This window comes from Cuculus canorus, chromosome 3, assembly GCF_017976375.1.
Source record: "Cuculus canorus isolate bCucCan1 chromosome 3, bCucCan1.pri, whole genome shotgun sequence".
NCBI lineage: Eukaryota > Metazoa > Chordata > Aves > Cuculiformes > Cuculidae > Cuculus > Cuculus canorus.
This window is the reverse complement of record NC_071403.1, coordinates 53,840,595-53,863,166: the sequence shown is the minus strand read 5'-3', so window position 1 is coordinate 53,863,166 and position 22,572 is coordinate 53,840,595. Positions and strand designations below refer to the sequence as shown.

The following is a 22,572-nucleotide window of genomic DNA, read 5'->3' as shown; positions in this document are numbered from 1 at the left end:
GTTTTGACATGTAAAAGACTTAGAAGGTGAGCTGAGCTTTTGTAAGGGAAGCTTTTTTAATGTGATTTGTAGTGTTAATTTGTTTTAAGATTTGAGGTGTATTTGAAGTAGAACTCACCAATGCCTTTGCATTTTGAATAGGCTTGAGTTGAAATGAAATAAAATGAAACTGTATTAAATTGTCTTGTCTTTATCATTTCAGTGGCCGAACTGGAAAAATTCGAGTGCAATCCCTGAAAATTGGCTTGATGTCTCTTTCTAAGGGCCTTCTGGAAGAGAAGTACAGATGTAAGGATGAATGTATTTTACAAAATTCTTACAACATATAATTATGTACAATAACAACGCATGTTGTAGAAAAATCTGTAGGAAAACGTTTCTCATGCCTGTAGCAAGACAGCTTTCTTGTAAGTAAAATTGAATTGTTTTCATTATTGTCAATGACAATGGAGAAAATAGGATTTATATCCTGTCTGGAAACTATTGTTGATTATGCGTTGTCATAATGTACAGTATTATGCTCCCCAAAAGTGAAGAAGAGTGTTGCCATGCAAAGGTAGAGTAGTATTCTATTTGATTCTGTTCTTTGCGTGTATGGTTTGTTTAGTGACAAATCAAGCAAATCGGTGTTGATTGAAACAGGCTGATATATCTGATAAAGGAAATATGTAAAAATCTAGCAATTGTCTTTTGTGGTTTACAAGAAAGTTGATCTGAACTCTGAAAGTAGTTTTCCAGTATCTGTGCTTTGTGCCAGAATTGTACAGTGACATTTTAAGTTATGTTGCCTTAAGTAATCTCACAAGCTTCAGAAATACTAAGTAGTATAAAAGCATTTCACATCAATAATTGCAGGAGCAGAAGAGAATTAGATAACTTTGTGGCAAAACCCACAAAAATCTGAAACTGAAATAGTTGCTTGTCTTCTCAAAGCAAAAAATTGACAGTCAGATAACACAACTTTTTTCCTTTTTTTTTCTTGGTTGTTGTTTTGGTTACTCCTGTTCTGATCAGTGGGTCAAGTTTAGCTGCATTTTCCTTACAAACCATAAAATAGTTACAAAACAAAACTCTTTAGTCTGAAAGGAATTTTGTGGAAGAATGAAGGAAATAGTGGTGTCAGCTACTGGTTATTGGCCTGTGGTGGTTATGCAGTCAGTGTTTTGGGGTCTCTGGCACCAGTGGTGTCACAGGCTGATCTTTGGTGTGAGCTCTCTTACTTGTTTTGGTTCTGTCACACCTTACTAATCTTCAACTGTTGAGAGAAATTTTGTTTATCTATTGATCTCTCAGATCCTCAGGTGAAAACCGTAATAGAAGTGCTAAGTAATTTCAAGAAAATGTCACTTGGAAGGAAGGGCAGTACCCCCAGGCATGGGCACTACATGCAAATTGCCTGCCTTATGTTTTTCTCCCTTTCCTCAGACCAGCTCCTGCCACTTGCTTCTCCTTTCATTTGTATTTCTTCTAAGCATTTCTGAGATTGTCAGTCCCGGGGTCCTCTGAACATGGCAGTCATCCTGTGTTTGCAGTTGGAGCCCTTAGCAAGGCACAGGCCATGCCTTAAATGTTGTGATCTTAGAGAGGCATACTCTTCTCAGAGTAGTTAGTTGTAAAATAGGCAAGTTTCTTGTTTTTAAAATCTTTTGTGTGAACCCTTCAGTCTTTTGTAAAATCATATAATCATAGAGTATTTTAGGTTGGAAGGGACCTTAAAGATCATCCAGTTCCAGCCCCCCTGCCATGGGCAGGGACACCTCCCACTAGATCAGGCTGCCCAAGGCCCCATCCAACCTGGCCTTGAACACCTCCAGAGATGGGGCAGCCACAGCTTCCCTGGACAACCTGTGCCAGTGCCTCACCACTCTAGTCATGAAGAAATTCTTCCTTCTGGTTAACGAGACTGTCTGCTCAAGTGTTTTCTACCTCAGACTTCCCAGAGACCAGCCCTTCAGGGATCAACTTGAGGAAATATAATTTCTGGGCTGCTGAGACATTGGGTTTGTGAGATAATATAATAAACTGACAGTTTACTGGTACAATTGACCTTTATCTTTCTCTCTTACCTTTTTAGGGAAGTCAAGCTTTTGTTCTTTTTTTTTTCTTTCTTTAGTATGAAGCCTTTTTATAACTTTATTTATATTTGGTTTTAACAGCCACCTTTAATCACCTTCACTTCCCGTAAAGTAGTTTTAACTGTACATTCATTTCCAGTATAGGTAGGATCTTTTCAATTGACTCATTTTTTAAATACATTTTGCCAGAGAAATTTCTAGGGTTTTTTTTTTTATTTTTTAATTTAATTAAGCTTCTTTTTAAAATGCTATACCTCAGGGTTGACATAAGAATGAATCTTTAATTTAAAAAGTCCCCATTACTTTGGAAGAAACATTGAAGCCTCAATTAAAGAATACTTATTCTTGAAAAGCTTAAGATGTGCTTAACCTCAAGCACAGACTTGGATGCTCCTGTGAATAAAAATGGATCTGTAACTGAGCTTGAGTTGCTGTAAGCTGGTTACATCCGTGGTTGTAAAGCAAAAAAGCCCAGGGCCTCTCTTTGTTGATGAGGTCAATAACCTGGTCTGGCTGTATCCACGTTATGCTCTCTTTACTCCCCAAAACAAGGGAGGCCATATATGAGTTACCTGTTGGAAATAATCCCAGACTCTACCTTGCTCTTACATTGTTCCTGCTATCCTGTGAGTGAGAGTTAGTTGACCTTGATCCAAAAGCATGATGGATACACTTTTAGTGGCTTAATGATATGGATGACAATGTTCTATTGCTTGGGCCTGTGCCCTGGTGTGCTACTTAGTTCACGAGTGTAGAAGTAGCCTTAAAAAATGAAGAGAGGAGAAGAGTGGTGAAGAGTCATAGATTTGTGGTTTGGGCCATATCATTTAGTGCTTGTGCTTAAAAACCTGTAGGTTTTGAGGTGAAAAAAACAAGCTACTTGAAAAATCTCAGTTGTGAAGCAGCTCAGTTTTGAAAGAATGTACATCATCCTTGGAATGTGATTTTTTTTTTTTAAAGTGTCGTTTTTATGTTGTTAATTTTCAAACCGGTTGGAACTAACACTGGTATGTTTTTAAAAAAAAAAAAAATTGGGAAGAAAAAGAATCTGCATCCTGTTTGTAACAGTGTATGTGAACAGATGGTCGAACGTTTGCCATTTTGTATATTTGTAATTATATTTTTGTGTAACTATGAAGTCTTTATCACAAAATTCCTTGAAATTGCATGGGTGGTTCAGGTTTTGACAGCGCTAGGTTTGTGATTTGATGTCTCGGCTAAAGACATAACATGTATGTCATGGACATCTTACTATTATCTATCTTATTACTGTTTTGATAGGAATTTTATAAACTTTTCAACATTTCAAGTATCCTTTTCTATACCACCCAGTAAGTACCTTTTTTCAGGTTGTCCAGTTAAGTTGCAGTTTGAGACCTTCTGGCTGTCATCCTCAAAATACTAACGTAAGGCTGAATTGATTTTAAAATTAACTGATTTTTTTTTCTTATTTTGATTTGTTTTGTTTTTTTCTGTGGCTCAGATCTGAATAATCTTTTCTTTTGTTTCCCCAGTCATTATCCTTCTCTTGTAGGTAGAGTCCTTTGTACAATTTAGCCTTTGTATCAATGCATTGGATGGATAAACTTTTTTTATATGTATGTACCTATTAACAAACTCCATTTATGAGTTTGTGCCTTCTGACATTGCTGATGGGTGATGTTCATGGTCTCTTTTTCCACTGGAAAATGTAGTGCCTGGCTGCACCCTGTTGGACATAAAATGAGTCGTCCTCCCATACGTCCATTGCTTGAGAGCTTCTCTCACCACGTCCTCTTTGCCAAGAAGTAGCTTTAGCTTGTGGGTTACTTTGAAAAGGTGGGCCAGATAGCAAGAACATTTTGGCTTTCCATGGCTTTATTTAAGGAGCTTCTGCTCCTGTGTGTCACAGTGGAGGCATTGAGGGTTTTGAGTGGAAGAGGATACCATTCATGAACTTCCTTGCACTTGGACACTTATTGGTTATTCCACAACTGTCAGTGTTAAGTTTACTTGTTTAAGTGGGGTATTTTGGAGGTGTTTGAGGTCTTCAAAGGTATTTCTTGATTTCCTGCTTAGATCAACTCTAGCTGATTTCTCTCCCTCTTCCCTCTCCTACTACTAGCTCCCCAATCAACTGAAGGGTTAGGAAATTGCTTCATCTTCCTCACAGCTGCAGCATTAATAATTGTTCTTCTTTTACTGCCTGTTTCCACTGTAGACTGATGCAAATGGAAGGAATAAAACAGGCATATTTTTATATCCTTTATTTTTTTATTAAACTGACTCTTAGAAATTGGAAAACTATCCCAGCTGCAGCTGAAGAAGCTAGCCAGGGTCTGGGGTTGCCAAGGTGAGCCTGCAGCCATGCAGCACCAGTTCCGTCACTGCTGATTTCTGTGTTTTGTTTTTCTCACCAACAAGTGTTGAAGCTGCTGTAACATTTGTTTGACTAGGTAAGAGTCAAGAAAAATACAAGAAACTGTAAAAATTAATACAGTCATCTGGATTCCTAGTTTGTGAAAAGCCTTTCTGCTGCCTCAGCCCCTTTGCCAAGAAAAAAAAAGTATGACCACTTTCAGGAGCACGCTGACAAATCTTGGCAATGCTCCAAATGAAGGGCAAAACAGTTTACAGAATGTAATAAAAGAGTTTCTCTTGAGTGATTCTGAACAAAGCTTGTCTTTTTCTCAGTCAGAAATGTAGAAAGACTGAATTTTCGAATTTCATTTATTCATAATCTGTCGGTGGTTGTTTTGGTGGGAAACATGAAAAGTAGGCAAATAATATAAATGGGATTTTTTTCTTAAATTGTTTGGAGCTTTAGTCCAAGTCAGCCACTGAGTGTAAAAGGAGAACGCAAAAGCCAACTGGAATGAACACGCAGAATTGACTTCCATTTCTTCTGTAGTTTTTACCAATCACAGAATTTAAAAATATTTCTGAGATGAACTCAATGTTTAAAATATTTTCAGGAGAAATAATCTTATGACTAAATATTAATGTACACAGCTGTGAAGTTCATAAATGAAGGACTGTTGGCAGAAACATTAGAAATTTAAGCTGAATGTTTTAAAAATTCTTTTCCGAAGTAACAAGTGATAGGACAAGAGAAAATGGCCTCAAGTTGCACCAGGGTAGGTTTAGGAAATCAGGAAACATTTCTTTAATGAAAGAGTGGTGAAGCATTGGAACAGACTGCCCAGTGAAGTGGTGGAGTCTCCATCCATGGAGGTGTTCAAAAAATGTGTAGATGTGGCACTTTGGGACATGATTTAGTAGGTATGGTGGTGTTGTAATGATGGTTGGATTTGATGATCTTGAAAGTATTTCCAGCCTTAACTATTCTATGATTCTAATTAAAAATATCCAATCAAAGGAATGTGTTAAAAAAAATCACTTAAGGAATATTATCTATACTGCAGACAGGACTGTTAAGTCTGTACTTTACTGTGATTCTTAAGTAGGTACAAGCAATATCTTTCTTCATAGTAAGTGTTGTATCTGGAACAATTTTCTTGATCCTTTTCAACCTCAATAGCATGGGAAGCGATAGCATGGGAAGCTTGGTGAATATTAGAGGGACAATGTGGTAATGATGAATTATAACAAAAAGCTGTTCTGATTTTGTGATCTGTGTTTTGTCACACATCTGCTCCTAGTTAAAACAGGAACGGCAGTGTACAGTTTTATCTCTTGATAAAACTGTAAGAAGCTGTATAGTTTCCTTCATTTGGCCTTCCTTTTCTCATTTGTGTGGTTACAGGTCAAGAAAACATAGTCAAAGTAATCAAGATTAGATGAGGGTAAACTATTGTAAATGGTACAGTGGCTTTCTGTAACCACATCTGGATTACAGAAGTTATGAAGCTGAAGCTGCAGCATTGCTGAATGAAAGAGGGTGTGCACAGAAATTAAATGAGCCAGTGCCTCTTGTTGGTGTTGCAGATCTTTTCAAGGAGGTGGCAAGCCCCACAGAAATGTGCGACCAGAGGCAGCTAGGCCTGCTGCTTCACGATGCTATCCAGATCCCGCGGCAGCTTGGGGAAGTTGCAGCCTTTGGTGGCAGCAACATTGAACCCAGCGTACGCAGCTGCTTCCAACAGGTAAGATAACAAAGGCCTTCATTTAAGAAAAAAAAAAAGTAAAAAATCTTTTCTGAATTTTTAAAATTCACTTTTACGTGGTGAAAGAGACGAATTTTAAAATATCCACTGAATTTTTTTTAACAGAAATGAATATGGCCCTGCAACTAAATGTGGGAAGGTATTGTGAAAATGCAGCTATAAAAGATAGTTTATGGTTTAGGAGAGGATCAAACAAATTACTTCTTAGCAAAAAGAACACGTAAGTCTTTGATTTTGACAATACTGGCTGCTCTAAAAGCTGTTAAAAAATTTTGTAGCAGCCAATTATCCTGCTTTGCATCATTCAAAGCAACCTGATACTGAGAGAACATGCTTTTCCCTTTTGAAACAAGACATGATCTCAACAAGAGAATGAGTTAATAGTAATTTTGACATCAGGAAATTATTTAGCATTATTTCTCTGATGGAAGAGCTTGCAGTTGCATGAAACTTCAAGCATAGTCATTTATATGTCATGAGCCTTTATGCTGCAGATCAGAACATGGAATAAAGCTGTCTTGCAGCCTGCTGTTCAGCTCCACGCTACATGCGGGGGGTTAATGAGGCTGCAAGGATCGTCTGTTGGTTTAAAGAAGATGAAAATTAAAAAGAGGAACACAACCTAACCTGTGTAATGGAACACAACCTAACATAGACTTTGTCAAGGATGCCTAAGGCTCTGACTGTTTACTAGTGATAGCTCTGCTGCTTGAGAGTATTACTTCTGTGAAAGTGGTTGCTTTGAGCATTGTTGAAACTATATATAGATTAAAAATTTGTCATGGGATGTACAAAACTACTGACTCGAATATTTCTTATCTTATTGAATTGAATATTAAATGTTATAGTGAACCTTCAGAGCATTCTTCTTTTTCCATTATTTCATAGACATTTCTACATTTTCATCCAATGCTTTGAGACATTCAGTTGTGCTAGCTTTTTTGAGCACTGTTAGATTCATTTCAGGACTCTAAGATGACTGGAATTGGAAGACTGTTTGTCCAGATCATGAATAATTTGGTGGATACTTATGGAAGTTGGTTTGACAAATTAACCATGTAAAACTTCCCCAGAGGTTTTAACATTTCTGATTCAGACAATAAGGGAATGTGCTTGACATATCTATCACTGACCTCAAGTGGTTCAAGTCATGCTGAAATAAATTATTCATTTTTTAGTGGCAGACTTTTTCTGTCACAGAGGAATCATCCTTATGTCCCTGAAGAGTCTACTCCATCTACTACTGTACTAGCAAGATAGTGTTTAAAAATGTGATTTGATATTATATCGTGCATTATATAAATATGATGAGATTGCATCCCTTGTATCATATAAATAGCTTTAGTTCAGTCCCTGGTCGTTAAGAGAGCATAGAGAAAATATGCAGCTGCATGAGAGAGTTATCTCAGTCTTGTGAAAACAAGTATTTTTGTGGTGGAGAAAGCAAATTATAGTTTTTTTCATGCTGCTCCCTCTTACTGAGAAAAAAGTCTTGGACTATCAGGAGGTTAAGAAGTCTCGTGTTGATTATTGTTGTGTGTTACCATTTAAGAATAGCTTTCTTTTCAAGTTCTCTTACTTTCAGTAAGCTCAGAAAGACGACCTTTGTTCTTATTGCTGACGAAGTTGATGAATGGAATCTCTTTACAGCTGGGCGTCTCTGATGGCTACTACTTAAATAGAATGTGGAAGCATCTTTGCTTCTTAAAACAATCGTACTAATTCTTTAGGTCTGCTACATACTTGCGGTGATTGCTGATGAGTGGCAGATTTCTTTCTCATTATTTATTTACCTGTTTGTTTATTTGTGTTTAATGTGCTAAATAGAAAGAATACCATGGGCTCAAATGCAATTAAAAAAATCACAAGTCACCTGGCAATTAGTAGATGCACGCAAGTGCTAGTGACTTTCAGCAGTCTGGCATCGATCTTAATTCAAAAGACAACCATTGTCTTTAGTATGTCTGAAGTGCAGAACAATCTTCCCTTTCATGGTCCCTTCTTACTCAAGTCCTTCCAGTTCAAAGATGGACTCATTACATCTGTGTTACCATCTGTCTCCTCTATCACAGCTGTTTAGTCTTCTTACTAACTTGAGTTTTTTCGATTTTAATTGATATTGTTTCTTGTATCCTGTAAATGGTTTAACATTAAGCTGGCATGGAAAGGATTGACACAGGTGGCTTGGGAGTTTGATTTCTAAGGAAAATCTCTTTGTGTATGTGTTGGTTTTGTTGTTTAATTTGGATGTGTGGGGTTTTCTTTCCTCCACAGAACCATAACAAGCCAGAAATAACTGTAAAACAATTTATAGATTGGATGCGCTTAGAGCCACAGTCTATGGTATGGCTACCAGTTCTACACCGCGTGGCAGCTGCAGAAACAGCAAAACATCAGGCCAAGTGCAACATCTGTAAAGAGTGCCCAATTGTCGGCTTTAGGTAAGAGGAGGGGAGCTGGGTGCAAGGTTCCTCTGAAAATATCCGTGCTTTTATGTCTTCCAACAACTACAGTTCTTTGTGTTTCCACCGTTTTCCTGATTTAAGATGAAACCTGCCACCTATGCTTAAGGCCATAGTATGGCCCGAGCCAGTGCATTTCTGACTCCTGCAGTGCCTCTGTTAGACACCCAGTGATCCTGTGACTGACAGGTGTGCAGGGCGGACTATCATTGGGTGTTTTGGCATTGGTGGATCCAATAGATAGCACATGAAGTATAAATGCACCCCATGTGTTCTCTAAGCACAAGGCTATTTGCTCTGCTGCAGAGGGTTTGGAAAACTAACTCATGCCAGGCAGTATTAAACACTCTTCAACATCAATGTGTCCTTGCTTAGCATGATGGGATGTTATACCCATCTACAAGAAAGGTCAGAGGGAGGATCCAGGAAACTACAGTGCTGTCAGTCTGACCTCAGAGCTGGGGAAAGTCGTGGAACAGGTGATCTTGAGTGCTACTATGAAGCACATGCAAGAGAATCAGGTGATCAGGCCCAGTCAACACAGGTTCATGAAAGGCAGGTCTTGCCAAACTAATCTGATCGCCTTCTATGACAAAATGACCCGCCTACTGGACGAGGGAAAGGCTGTGGATGTAGTCCTCTTGGACTTCAGTAAAGCCTTTGACACAGTTTCTCACATCATTGTGCTTAGGAAACTGTCAGCCTCTGGCCTGGACAGGTGCACATTCTCCTGGGTGGAAAACTGGTTGGATGGCCGGGCCCAAAGAGTTGTGGTAAATGGAGTTAACTCCAGGTGGAGGCCAGTTACAAGTGGTGTCCTCCCGGGCTCAGTGCTGGATTCAGCCCTGTTCAATGTCTTTATCAATGACCTGGATTGAATGTACCCTAAGTAAGTTTGTGGATGACACTAAGCTGGGTGGAAGTGTTGATCTGCTGGAGGGTAGGGAGGCTCTACAAAGGGATCTGAACAGGCTGGACCGCTGGGCTGAGACCAATGGCATAAGGTTTCACAAGGCCAAATGCCGGGTCCTGCACTTGAGGCACAACAACACTATGCAGTGCTACAGACTGGGGGAAGAGTGGCTGGAGAGCTGCACGGAGGAGAAGGACCTGGGGGTGTTGATTGACAGCCGACTGAACATGAGCCAGCAGTGTGCCCACGTGGCCAAGGAGGACAATGGCACCCTGAATACTGTGTTCAGTTCTGGGCCCCTCCCTACCAGAAGGATGTTGAGGCTCTGGAAGCGTGTCCAGAGAAGAGCAACGGAGCTGGTGAAGGGGCTGGAGAACAAGTCTTATGAGAAGCAGCTGAGGGAACTGGGGTGGTTTAGCCTAGAGAAGAGGAGGCTGAGGGGAGACCTTATTGCTCTCTACAACTACCTGAAAGGAGGTTGTAGAGAGGAGGGAGCTGGCCTCTTCTCCCAGGTGACAGGGGACAGGACAAGGGGGAATGGCCTCAAGCTGTGCTAGGGAGGTTCAGTCTGGACATCACAAAAAAACGTTTCACAGAAAGGGTCATCGGGCACTGGCAGAGGCTGCCCAGGTTGCTAGTTGAGTCACCGTCCCTGGAGATATTTAAAAGACAGGTAGACGAGGTGCTCAGGGGCATGGTTTAGTGTTTGATAGGAATGGTTGGACTCAATGATCCTAGTGGTCTTTTCCAAGCTAGTGATTCTATGATTGTATGAACATTAATATTTTACTGTGGCGAGACTTGCAGACTTCCTGTCAGACTTTCATCTGTTCAAAGGAAGCTGTGACTTCTAAAAGCAAAAAAATATGCTGGGGATATTGTCCATGTTATCCTCCTATACTGTTTGAATTTACTATAAATGATCATCATGGGGCATGAGGTGGTTGGTACCCTTACTGAGTAATGTTAAAACTAACAGGCATTTGCACATTGTTTGTTGCAGTGTATAAAATGATGGGGAAAAAAAAAAAAAGGTAGGCATTAGAGCTAACCACAACTGACTTTTTTCTCTGCTGTGATCATGAGGTAGAACGTATTATTTAGGCACAATATAGAGCAATCTTTCTTGTAAGTGATTCTAAGACTAGGTGCCTAGGCAGATGAGTAATTTTTGTTCTCCGTGTTTTCTGTTTCTCCTTCTTTCTGTTGTTTTAAAGGATAATACCATGAGTCATGAGGTCAGATTCATCTCACCTAGCTTCAGGCATGCTGGCTTTAGTCAGACTCATAAGAGTGAGCTAGCAACCCTTTTCTTTTACTGTTAATACAGATATGCAAGTACTTCCAAAAATAATTCCTCTAACTTTTCCTATTTTTCTTAATGCTTGAGGCAGCACTGGGTGGCAAAGCTGCGGCTCAGGTATCTTTTAGATGCTGAAGTTGGGGTTGATGGATTTTGTCTTTATTGGAATATTTTGTATGAAGGAGAAAGGCATAAAGATAGAAAAGAAGAGAAAGAAAGACAAAAGAATGTCTCGTTCTTAATACTTTCTACAATGAAATTGGAGATCTGCAGCAACAAAAGCATCTAGCATCTTAACAGAAGGTAGATGTGGCCATTTAATACACAGGCTCTGAGTAAAGATTATAAACAGTTGCATCAGTAACCTTAAAAGTGAACCTTAACATTTATAGACACATGCTATACAAAGCAAAACATAAAACTCAGCAGGAGGAAAATGCAGTTTGGTACTGAAAAGTGCTCTCAGGAAGCAATTTAGTTTAAGCTTTAACTATTCAGTAGCTCTTCAATGTGGCTAAGTTAGCTCTTTTTTGTTTTCATTCAAATGATATAACCTCATCCAGTCAGAACAACCGTAATATAAAAAGAAGTGGGCAGGATCTGGAGTTGAATTATAACTTTGTTCAACTTCAGTTATTAAAAAAAAATAAAATAATCATGCTCCTGGTAGCTCTGTTTAATACAAGGGATACTGTTTAAGTTCGTTACCTTGCTTATACGTATATGTGCTCTTAAAATAAATAAGTCAATGTAATTTTTAAACTTAAGTTTGTATTATTTTTATAATTAAAGTATTCACAAAGAGTTTTGTTTTCTGAAATGTGTTTAGAATTTCTGAGTATCAAAATGGCATAAAAAACATTTAAACTAACTGATGAATGTAAAGACGTATGAAAGTAAACCAGTTTGATTTATATATGTTATATCCTGAGCTACTGTCTCAATTGTAAAGAGGAATGTAATTTGAAGTCAGTTTGAACTTTAAAATTATGAACTCTTAACACTGTCTATAAAGCAGATCCCTGCAGGATTTAATGCTTTGAAGAAGCTTGGACAACAGATGATTGACATTGGCTCCCTATACAGATATAAGAGGCAGGAATTTCTTTTACATACTCAAATGATGTAACCAGTGTAGTGTAGGAAGGTTGCGTGAGGTGGACTGAGAGCTGTGGGTTTCCTGTGTGTCCCGTGTAGCTGTTACAGTGGCACAAGTGCCTGTGGGTCTGCAACTGTGAAGGGTGTTGGCCTTGCCATGTCCCAGTTGTGTGCGCTTATGCATTTCTAGGTGCTTTCTGAGCTAATCCAAACAAACTCACTATGGCCTTGTATTTGTGCTGCTGAAAAGCAGGTGACACCATTTCAGAGAGGAATTTGCCTCATGAGGCTTAATAACAAGTAAACATTAGAACTAAACCTAGGAAGCTCTAATGCTTTGTTTGATGTTCCCATAGGTACCGGAGCTTAAAACATTTCAACTATGACGTCTGTCAGAGCTGTTTCTTTTCTGGCCGTACGGCAAAGGGGCATAAATTGCATTACCCAATGGTGGAGTACTGTATACCTGTGAGTACCGTTTTACTGACTGTTCCTAAGAAATATTTTGCACTGTTTGAGGTCTAAATTTTTTTTCAGTCTTTTGTCACCTAGATATTCTGCTGGGATTTCTTAGTATATCTTTGTTAGGGCCTGTCTTCCTATCTTTCCCCTTGGAAGTCATCAGGGACTTTTCTGGTGCTGCTGATTTCATGTGGACAGTGTTTGGACTCTATAGAAATGGATAGAAGTATCCATCTCTGAGAGAACTTGAACTTCACTTTTGTTTTGTAAAAACCAAAGCTGGAATATTAAATAAAATTGCAGTACTTGTATACTTGCACACACACTATAGGGGTGAGAAAGGTCAGAGGAAAGGAACTTGCTTTGCTATTGCTGTACCATAGTAAAGAATATATAATATTCTAGTACTTCACTTTCATATTTTTAAAGGTACATGATCTTTGCTTTCAGGTCAAACATTTTGCTTCCTTTGTGAAAACATGGTTGAAGAAGTTGTGTTTTATTCCCCTGAGTAATTACTGATTAATGGGATAGTTAAAAATTGGTGTGTAGCTGGAAGAAAAATAAGCAGAATTGACAATTTCTAACAGAAAACAGTGTGAGATGTTTGCCTGCAATGGCCAACAGAATCAATTTTACAACACACTACTTTCCCAATGAAATCTCAAACACTTTCTAAATAGTTTCTAGGAGACTTTAAGTGAAGGAGTGGGTCGCTTCCTTCGTACAAATACCTCTCTCACTTTTCAAATCTGATAGTTGTTTACACTCTTAAGAATTTTAACTCGGTCACAAATAAATCAATGGCATAATTGGTATACAATTTATACAACAGTGTTGAAAGTTTTGTGTGCTCAGAAAAACAACTTCAGACTGGAATGTAACTTGAGCTAATGAAGTAGAGTCTATTTCCAACGATGTAACAATATTCTGTGGGTCCTTTCATTAGCAAAAAATCTTTGAATTATTTGACTTTCTTCTGCTGTAGTAGTTGGGCTTATTACCAGTGTGTTCCTGCTCTTTTTCATCCAGTATATGTCCCATAAATGGATTAAAATTCTGTTAAGTAGAGTTTTCACTTTATGATCAGAAGAAACAATGAGTTATCTTAATTTATTTCCATTAATTCTATAACCTAATGTTATGATTTGATTGATAACTTGACATGCCAGCTTACGTTCTGAAGAAATTCTTTGAAATAGATTTGTTGCTTTTCAGGCAGTTTTAATGTTTTCTATATTCTGTCACCAGTTTTCTCTTTCTGCCTCCTCTTTTCCCTTCTTACTTTCTTAAGACACTTACTGGCTGTTTTGAAATTACAGCAGATATTGGTGGGGGGAGAGAATGTTGCATGTGCAAAACACAAAATTTTACATAGCAGTGACTAATGCATTATATAAAATAGTCTGTAATATTTCCCTGAAATATAGATTATTTATCTGCTTTAGCTACAGGTTTGGTATGTTTCTTGACATATGGTCTAATATTTTCTTATTGCAACTGAAGATGTACAAAAAGATGTTCTGTCTGTACTGCTTCCCGGACGTAGAAATATCCTTGGCGTAATTCAGACTATTGCCTGGCATGTAACTTCATCGATACAATGGGATGTTTTTTAACATAAAGAAGTCTCTATTTTTATTAGAGTGGCTTGATTTCTTCTTTTTAAAATTATTTTATTGAGGGTGTGGTTGTCTACATTAAGTGAGTGGAAGCCCAACTTAGCAATTTCATTGACCCTTTACCTGACGGTATGTCTACAACAAACTATACAGATGACACTTATTTGCCCTAAAACTCATTAACACTTTTTTTCACAAATGCATGTCTGATTTATAGGTCAGTCACAAGTATTAAGAAAAAGAAAACTAAAATCAACCAGTCTTCAGTATTTACAGTTTTTAATAGTTGCAGCTGGGCAGTCTGTATAAAAGAGATGTTGGCTCAGAATTTAGGCTAGACTTTGCAGGTCAGAGATCTGGACATGATTATATATCAGATTTCTGTTTAGGCGTGGTTAGAAATCAGATTTCAAGGTATAGCAAAGCCTGTGCTAACATTTTATATTCTTATTTGTTTAAGATTATAAATGTAATAAGAAGTCTTGTTACTTTAGCAACTGTGGGTTAATTTATAAAAGTACCAGATAAGAAAGAAGTCCTGGGTTTTTCTAAATTACTAATGTTTATTCTTAGAATCTGTGATGTTTAAAATTGGTTTGGGTTGAGGTTCAATTCCTTTTATAAGTATTTCTTCACACAGCTAGGTCACCTCGTGGTTTTGTTTTATACTGGTTTTGTGGTATAATGTAGGCCCTGTTTTGCCTATTTCCCCATGACTGTTTTAACTCTCAGGATCTGGAGGGCTACAGTGCTTTCTTTCCTTTATTAGACATCATTAAAAATAAGGTGATACTGATTGTTGGCTTTTCTCCTTAGCCAATGTAAGTCTAACAATCTCAAGATGCCTAAGTTGTATTTTTCTTAGCTTCACTTCTTTTTTTCCTTAAACCTTATCTTTAGTTTATATCATGGTCATGGAGCAGAAGTGTTCTTTGTTGGTGCCTGTAATATACAGAAAATTCAGAAACGAAGGTGTAAGGTGTGTCAAAATAGATAATGCTGCTGGTCCATAGAATAAGATACCCTTCCTGTTGCATTAGTCAAATACCGATGCCATCTGGTGTGGGGAATGGTACTGTCCCTAGAGCAGTGTTACATTTCTGATTTTACCTGAAGCAGCAGATTTGATATCTGAGAAAAAAAATTTCAGTTCCTGTTAAACTTGTTTACATTGTGTAACCGTGAGCCATTATATTTACAAACAAAGACTGTTGTACAGAAAAGTATATTCTGGAAGTGGTTGGAACGCCTACTATCCCTGGGACTAGGGACAGCTTGTATCATAATGTTGCTGCTACAAAGAGAATATAGTTTTAAAGCAATATTAAGTGCAAAATATGGTTACTTAAGGCAAAAGTCCATTCTTTCCATTAAATATGGAAGGAACGAGGTGAATCCACTATGGCGTAATAACAGTAATGACATTCTTAGAATCAGAATGGTTTGAGTTGGAAGGGACCGTAAAGGTAATCGAATTCCAACCCCCCTGCCGTTCTTGATTAGAGTGAAGGAATGCATGTATACAGGAGGTGAAGGAAGAAAATGGGAACAGTTTAAAAGTAGAGCAGAATAAAAGAGATGACATATAATCTAGGTGATGCATAAAATTTAGAGGTTCAGCCCCGACACCCATTAATTTGGAAGCTGAATATGGGAGTTGGAATTTTTCTTGGATCCTGCTGTAAGTACTCTCTGCTAGCTCCATTTCTGTAAAATGGTATCAACAGACTTCTTATATGACTGTTTGACTTCCATAATCAGTATCTAATTTTAACCTCATCTGAATTTGATCAGGAATAAAGAATTGATTTCACAAAAAGAATCCATGTCATTTATTAGTAGTATCTGTAATAATGCACTGTTTGTTGTACTAATTTGTTAGGTAGGCTGAATAGGAAGAGTGCATCTACTTTACCTTTTCAACCAAATTCAAAGGCTGTTGATAAAATGTTCCTTTTGTAGTCTGTGTTGCAAGGCAGAGTAGAAATACATGTACTTATCAAACAGCCTTAATAAAATCTAGCTTCTCTCTTACTATTAGTGTATACTAATTATTCAATATAAAGAATGCTAGCAATAATTAGGAAAAAAAAAAGTTTCCCTGGTTAAGAAATCTGACATTTCGAGCTACAGCCTAGTCACAGATGGAGGGAAGACCTTTTAATAGTCTTCAGGTAAGCAGTTCAGTCTAGAGTTTGAAGGGTTTTCTCAGAAGCTCAGTTAATTCTACTTAAATTTAAATTAATTTGGAGAATGGCTAAAGGAACCTGTTTTAAAAAATAAATTTGCAAGGGGAAGATTCTCTATTGTAATGAGTTTTGCCATATTTGCATCAGATGTGAATTACTTTATAATTTCAGAGTAGGGCTGTTTATACCAAATCGTTATGTGTTGTCATTGAATCGTAGTCTGTAGTGCCATTTAGCATGCACCCTTCCTTTTTTTTGATGCTGGAAATATAAAAAATTGTGAGAATGGCTTAGGTTATGGCTTTTTTTCTTTCTTTCAAGATTTAGAGATTGCTAGGTTAAGAAACAGAATAGATTGCTGTCTCTTAGTGATAGAAATGTGAATTTATTGTAATTTTTTCACCTTTAAATAGCTTTTATCTGAAAAGACGGACAAATAAGATTTTTAATGTAGAATTCTACAGAGGTGTGTGAAAGATTTTAAGTTTTTTTCCTAGAATATGTCAGAAATACTTCTAGATAAGTACCTACATGATTTCATTTTCAGGTTTTTTTTGGAATGGAAATTTCGTGGTAGTGGTACTTGTGTTATATTAATGTGGCTTTCTGTACCAACAAGCCCTTTGAATTTCAATGGAAATAAGCACTGCATCAGTTTTCTTTCCCCAAACTGTTTCCACTTTGCAACTCCTACATTTTGCAGTAAAAATTTAAAAGCGGCTTTTCTGAAGTAATGTAAAAATATCAAATCAGCAGTTCTAAATATTATTTCATTGCAACTAGTGTTACTTACTGAACTCAATGAAAAATAGAATAATTTTTTATAGTTCTATGCTATATACTTACCTGGCACCGTCTCTTATTTTAGGAACCGGGTTGTGGGGTTTATTTTGTAGCCTTTTCCGTACAAAACGATTGTAGCAAAGATTATCCCCTTCATCTTCCAGATGACCAGAATTTATTTCCCTGAGCGAGCTTGGAACATGATAGGCAAGATGTCAGAAATTATTGTTTGAATGATAGCTTGCCATAGACTGAATTATTTTTTCCAGGCACAATAAAGCTTATCTGCAATAGTGCCTGTTAAGACTTCTTCTCTAGGTAAGTCATCTGAAAACTTAATCACTACTGACATCCAGAGAAGACAGATACATTCCTGAACATTAAGCAGCCTCAGTGTTTGATAAGAAACAAACTGACGTTAAGTCAATCAGTGGTTTCATCTTGACTTACTTATTAATGCACCAAGCATGATTCTTCAGTGTTGCCAAATGGTTTGTTCTATGAGGAGTATGAAACAAAGCAGCATGAGTGCTTGACTCTGGTTATTTCACATGCAGAACATAGCTTCCAGCTGTGGAGTTCAGAGGTGGCTCTTTCCCTTGAGAAGAATAGCTATCTGGTCATGGTAGTCATTGGTATCTAGCAGCTGTGGAGCGTGCTTTCCTTGGTGTTGCTCAGATAGCTGGCTTATGTGATCTCCTACCATTTTGCAACTTAATTTGTTAAAATCTGTGATAAGTTCATTACTCTCGAAATTACAGAGTGATTTCATTGGAGTAAATTAAAATACACACAAAATTTATAATCAGTCTCTCCTCTTGGTGAGAAATTGATATGAAATGCCCCTATTTGGAAGTAGTCACAGAAGAGTAGTCTCACAATTTTACACACTGCAGACATTACTGATGTGGCAGTGACTGTTACTATATCTTTTATAGCATGAATTTTGTGATATCCTATCTCATGCCTCTATTAAGGGATGTGGAATGCTTTTTAAAAGTGTGAGTGCTTTGTTGAATGGAAATTAATGTATGCTCTTAAACACTTATGAGTTTTGTTGGTGAATTGCCTTCTTTAGTGTCAATTTTAAAAAAAAAGTAATAATTAGAGCAATTAAGTGTCCGTTTCTTTACCTCACATACTATGCTGTGGAGTTTCCCAGCCTCCCAGTCATACCTGGCTGACAGCTGTGTTAAGATGCAGCTATCATCATACCTGCACATAGCATAAGTAGGTCTAAGAATTTTGTTTGCTGTCAAGAAGAGTCAGACTCATGGTATGGATTCTACCAAATGTCTCCAATAAATAATTCAGATAGTAGTTTTTAAAAAAAAAAAACAAAAAACATGCAAACCTTAAAATTTACTAAAGCATTTGAAAAGTATCAAGTAGTATCAAATTCAAGTATCTCTACTGAAGCTCCTATTAAGGAGTAAATTAAAGTCCTTTTAAATGACATAGGTGTTTTTTTATACTGTAAATTTTGCAGCACTGAGCTTATCTTAGTATCCAAAATATATTTTCTTGAAACTTGCTTGATTATTGTGGGTACTGAATATTTGTATGTTTCTCTCCAGCTTCCTCTTAACCCATGAATATCTGGCTAAGGTTAATGATAGCATTCATTAATGAGGTTCACATCTGCTCTGGGAATCAGTTACTGTGTGTATGTTAGAACAAGTCTTTGGGTTTATGTCAGACATGGCATAAGAAATGTAATTAAAAGAATAATGGCTTGGGTGCAGACTTGTCCTTTTACATATGTAGGTGTAGTGAAAGAAACGGGAAATTGGGCTTTCATTATCACTTTTTTTTCTTTCAAACAGAGAATAGTGACAAAAAAATATGTATATGTTAAGTATTATATATATTTATTCCTATGTTATGTGTTTTATATAACTGTTAATTTATACAGGTTTTATATTATATATTATTTAATTTAGAACTCTCCAATTGCTTTATTACATCTTGGTAGTACTTTTTTCCAATGAAGGCGTGTTGTATTTGTAATATTTTAAAATAGGGGGTTTTAACTGGGGTGTTTAACCTACATATGAAAACCACGTCTCAGCATATTCTGTTTTTTCCACTACTTTCCATGTAAAACCCAGTTTCTTTTTTGTTTGTTGGTTTACAAGGTATTTTATCTGGTTTTAGTTTGTGACTCATGATTCCATTCATGCCTGGATGGTATATGGAAGAGTGCCACATGCTTTCTCCTTGAAAACTTCTTTTATAGATGTTTTGGTAGTTATTTATATGTGTCAGCCATGGATCTTAGTCATTCCTTCCTGAACTTTGATTCTAAGAACTGAAATTTTAAATTGAATTCAAAAGCGTGGTCTTTTGGCTGAAATTTTCAGTGAAGGTAAAAATTCCTTGCTTTGCTTTTGAAGGAGTTCTGTAATTACGGTGGTAGTTTTGCTATTGACTTGTGTGGAAATAGTCGCAGTGTCACGATGTAAGGAAGTTTACAAGCTACGTGTTGGTTTTACTTCAGTAGATCCATTCTACTCAACAGTGCCTGGCTATTCTTTTTCAGAAGTAAAATTTTATAGCACATACTTATAGTCCTCAGTCAGTATGCAGTCATATTAGTCTTTCCAAGGAACTGAGTCAGGCTGTTGTACCAATTAAAGAATGCATGCATGGAAAAGTTTGGCACCTCAGTATATATGTTTATTTCTGCAGTGTGTAGGTACTAAAACTTTCATTCCTTGGCCTTGGGACAGAGTTCCATCTGCTGGAATTGCTGCTGCATGAGAACAAGCTGCCCTTGGGGCTGACTTATGTTCCTTGTTTGGATGATGGTGATTTGAGCAGATGCTTTCTGAAAATGACTTTTTTAAGCCCTCCCTGAATTTATCTGTATTAAAATTCAGGGGTACAAGCACCTCTAAATCCCAAATTTGCTGAGTTTGTTGTTACTTAGATGTGAGAAACTCTTAACATCATCAGTTTGATTATCTACATTTTTTTTTTTTTTTTTGCTCACCTGGTCTGCATTGCAGAGTTTGTAACTGAATATATTATACACACATCGAAATACATAGGTAAATAGGGAAATATTTTTGTTTTGTCAATAGAGGATAAAATCAGAGAGTATTTTACCTGATATGCTTCTAGGCCGCTCTGTAGTATGTAGTGGAAGAAATTTATGAAACAGAAAAGCCTTTCATTCTGTTTTCCCTATGATTAACCATCCACTTTGGCATCCTTTTACATTAACGGGCTTCTCCCAAAGCAGAGAATTTGGAAATAAAATCTGTAATTTGTTACAAAATTTGGGCTGGACATGAGTAGAAACCATTGCAAATCTTCAGCTAATGCAGGAGGTGAATGGCCACATTTTTCTTTACTGCAGTTGCAAGAGGAAATGCCTAATAGTAACTGCTACATGGGGACTGTTTTGTTTAAATACTCAATACAGCCTGTAAGCACATATACTTTAAAGGCATATCGTATACTGTTGTTTCTTTCTGTAGATCTCCTTATTGCTATTTTCACCTTGTAATTTATGCCTGCATGTTTTGCTTGTATCCCTGATTTTGTAGCAGAAGTTCACTGAATAGGAGGACCGAAGCAGTGCTGCCATTATTGCTGTGATTGTTTCCTGTTGAATTGATTTTTAAAAGCAGTTGTATCAATTTTAATTCTGTTCTAAAGAACACAATTTCATGTGGGGGTGAGGGGATGGATGGAGCTAAGCACCTGTCAGTTTTGGAAGAGGCTGCATCAGTGGGGATCCATAAAAAAACGCTGCTGAGGGGTGGTAGGGTTGGGAGTTACTGATTTTCAACTTGTAAATTTAGATTTGCAGAATCTTGTGGCTGATTTTTGTACTAGTCTTATCCTGTGGCAGTAAAGAGGCAACTGAATCAGTCTGCCTGTTTGTTACTTCAGGCACTGATTGTTTTTATCAGGCCTGCTTCTGGCTGCTTCTTTGAACAGTGCCTGTACAATTGCCGTCACTTCATCTGTGGAGTTGTTTTTTGGCTCTGGAATGGTACAGATAATGGCACAAACCTGCAGGAAGTCATCTGGTAACTTGAGAAAATGCTTATGAAAATCTTGGCCTTTGCAGCAGAGTGGTTTAAAATGTACTGCTCGCATCTCATGGTAAAGTTTCCAAGTTTAGGTATAGAATGGGAGCCAGTGATTATTTTGATGCACTTTGTGAATAGAGAGGGCTGTGTTAGCTTTTTTTTTAACTAACAAACATACAAACAAACAAATATATAAACTAAAGAAAGGTTACAAGGTTTTTCTGTCTGTAGCACGAGTCACAGGCTTCATGTCTAAGTATACTCTCAAGATGTCAAGATTGCTTTCAGTCACTAACAGTATTATTGTGCCATATTTCAGGACATTAAAAAGACAATTTTAGCATCATTAATCATTAACATTTTGAAGTTCTTTTATCCTTTTTTTTAGGATAGTAACAGCACTGTTGTCTCAATGCTATTTATCAATGTTCAATTTAATTTCTTTTAACTTTTTAAGACAACTTCTGGAGAAGATGTACGGGACTTCACAAAGGTGCTAAAGAATAAGTTCCGGTCAAAGAAGTATTTTGCAAAGCATCCCCGGCTTGGCTATCTACCTGTGCAAACAGTATTGGAGGGTGACAACCTGGAGACGTAAGCTTGATTATAGAAACCTGAGAAATAATCAGCAGCAGTTGTAGAGCCTTGTGCTGTATTGTTTCCTATTAATTATTTCACATTATTTGCAAATCTTGCCCGTTTTTGGAAAGGTAACATATTTTATACTTTGATTTCTGTAAGCATTTTATCATAAAGCGAGCTGAATGGCTGCTTTACAGAGAACACTTTTATAGCTTTGGGAAGACAGCTTTCGGAACTGCGTTGCTTATTTTACCTTCTGAAAGACCCTGGAGATAGAAATGTCTGAACTAATTGGGTTCCTACAAGCTTCAGAAATATAGGTGGCCTAAAAGAAAGCGGTCTGTCTCTACAGTATTACTTATGATGCTGGCAGAAATACTCCACTCTGTTTACTTACTTGGTAGTTGTCAGCAAAGGACGCTCTTCAAAGAGTAAAATTAAGATGTGTTGACAAGGCACTAGAACTAGTTTCACAGACTGACTCTCCTTGACATCCTGGGATCCGTGGTACTACTGTACTGTCTGAACACAGCACTACTTAGCCTGCAAAAGCAAACATGAAGCTTCAACCTCTGCATTCTGCTTGTATGCAACAGCCGAGTGTGTCTGTGCTCTGTTTGCATGACCAGAGGGCTGTGCATTTTATTTACAATAAATAAACAAACCCTGTTTATAAGCAGTTTAAGAAACAGGAGGAAATAATCTGAAAACTGACATTATTGATGGTCTGGCTTCTAAGGAAGAAACAAACATTCAAATGTGAAAATGATACTCACCCAGACAGTCTTCTGCTGGAAAGAAAAGCTGCTTTGATGTGATAAAATATTGCTAGAAATGGCAATGCTAAAACTGTAATCGCAGGTCAGGATAAAACTCTCTTGCTCCAGTTATGTGGGAATTATACAGATAAACTGCCAGCATTGTGTTGAGG

General features: G+C 37.3%; 1 protein-coding gene across 4 annotated transcripts in view; it reads left to right on the top strand.

The window, feature by feature from the left end:
- Positions 1-22,572, top strand: part of UTRN (utrophin) — a 336,261-nt gene that overhangs the window by 290,484 nt on the left and 23,205 nt on the right. For all 4 annotated transcript variants that reach the window (XM_054061674.1, XM_054061672.1, XM_054061671.1 and 1 more), the window contains 5 exons: positions 203-288; positions 6,003-6,160; positions 8,456-8,622; positions 12,314-12,425; positions 21,517-21,653. In XM_054061674.1, the coding sequence (XP_053917649.1) occupies positions 203-288; positions 6,003-6,160; positions 8,456-8,622; positions 12,314-12,425; positions 21,517-21,653 (660 nt within the window). The remainder of the gene's footprint in view (positions 1-202; positions 289-6,002; positions 6,161-8,455; positions 8,623-12,313; positions 12,426-21,516; positions 21,654-22,572) is intronic.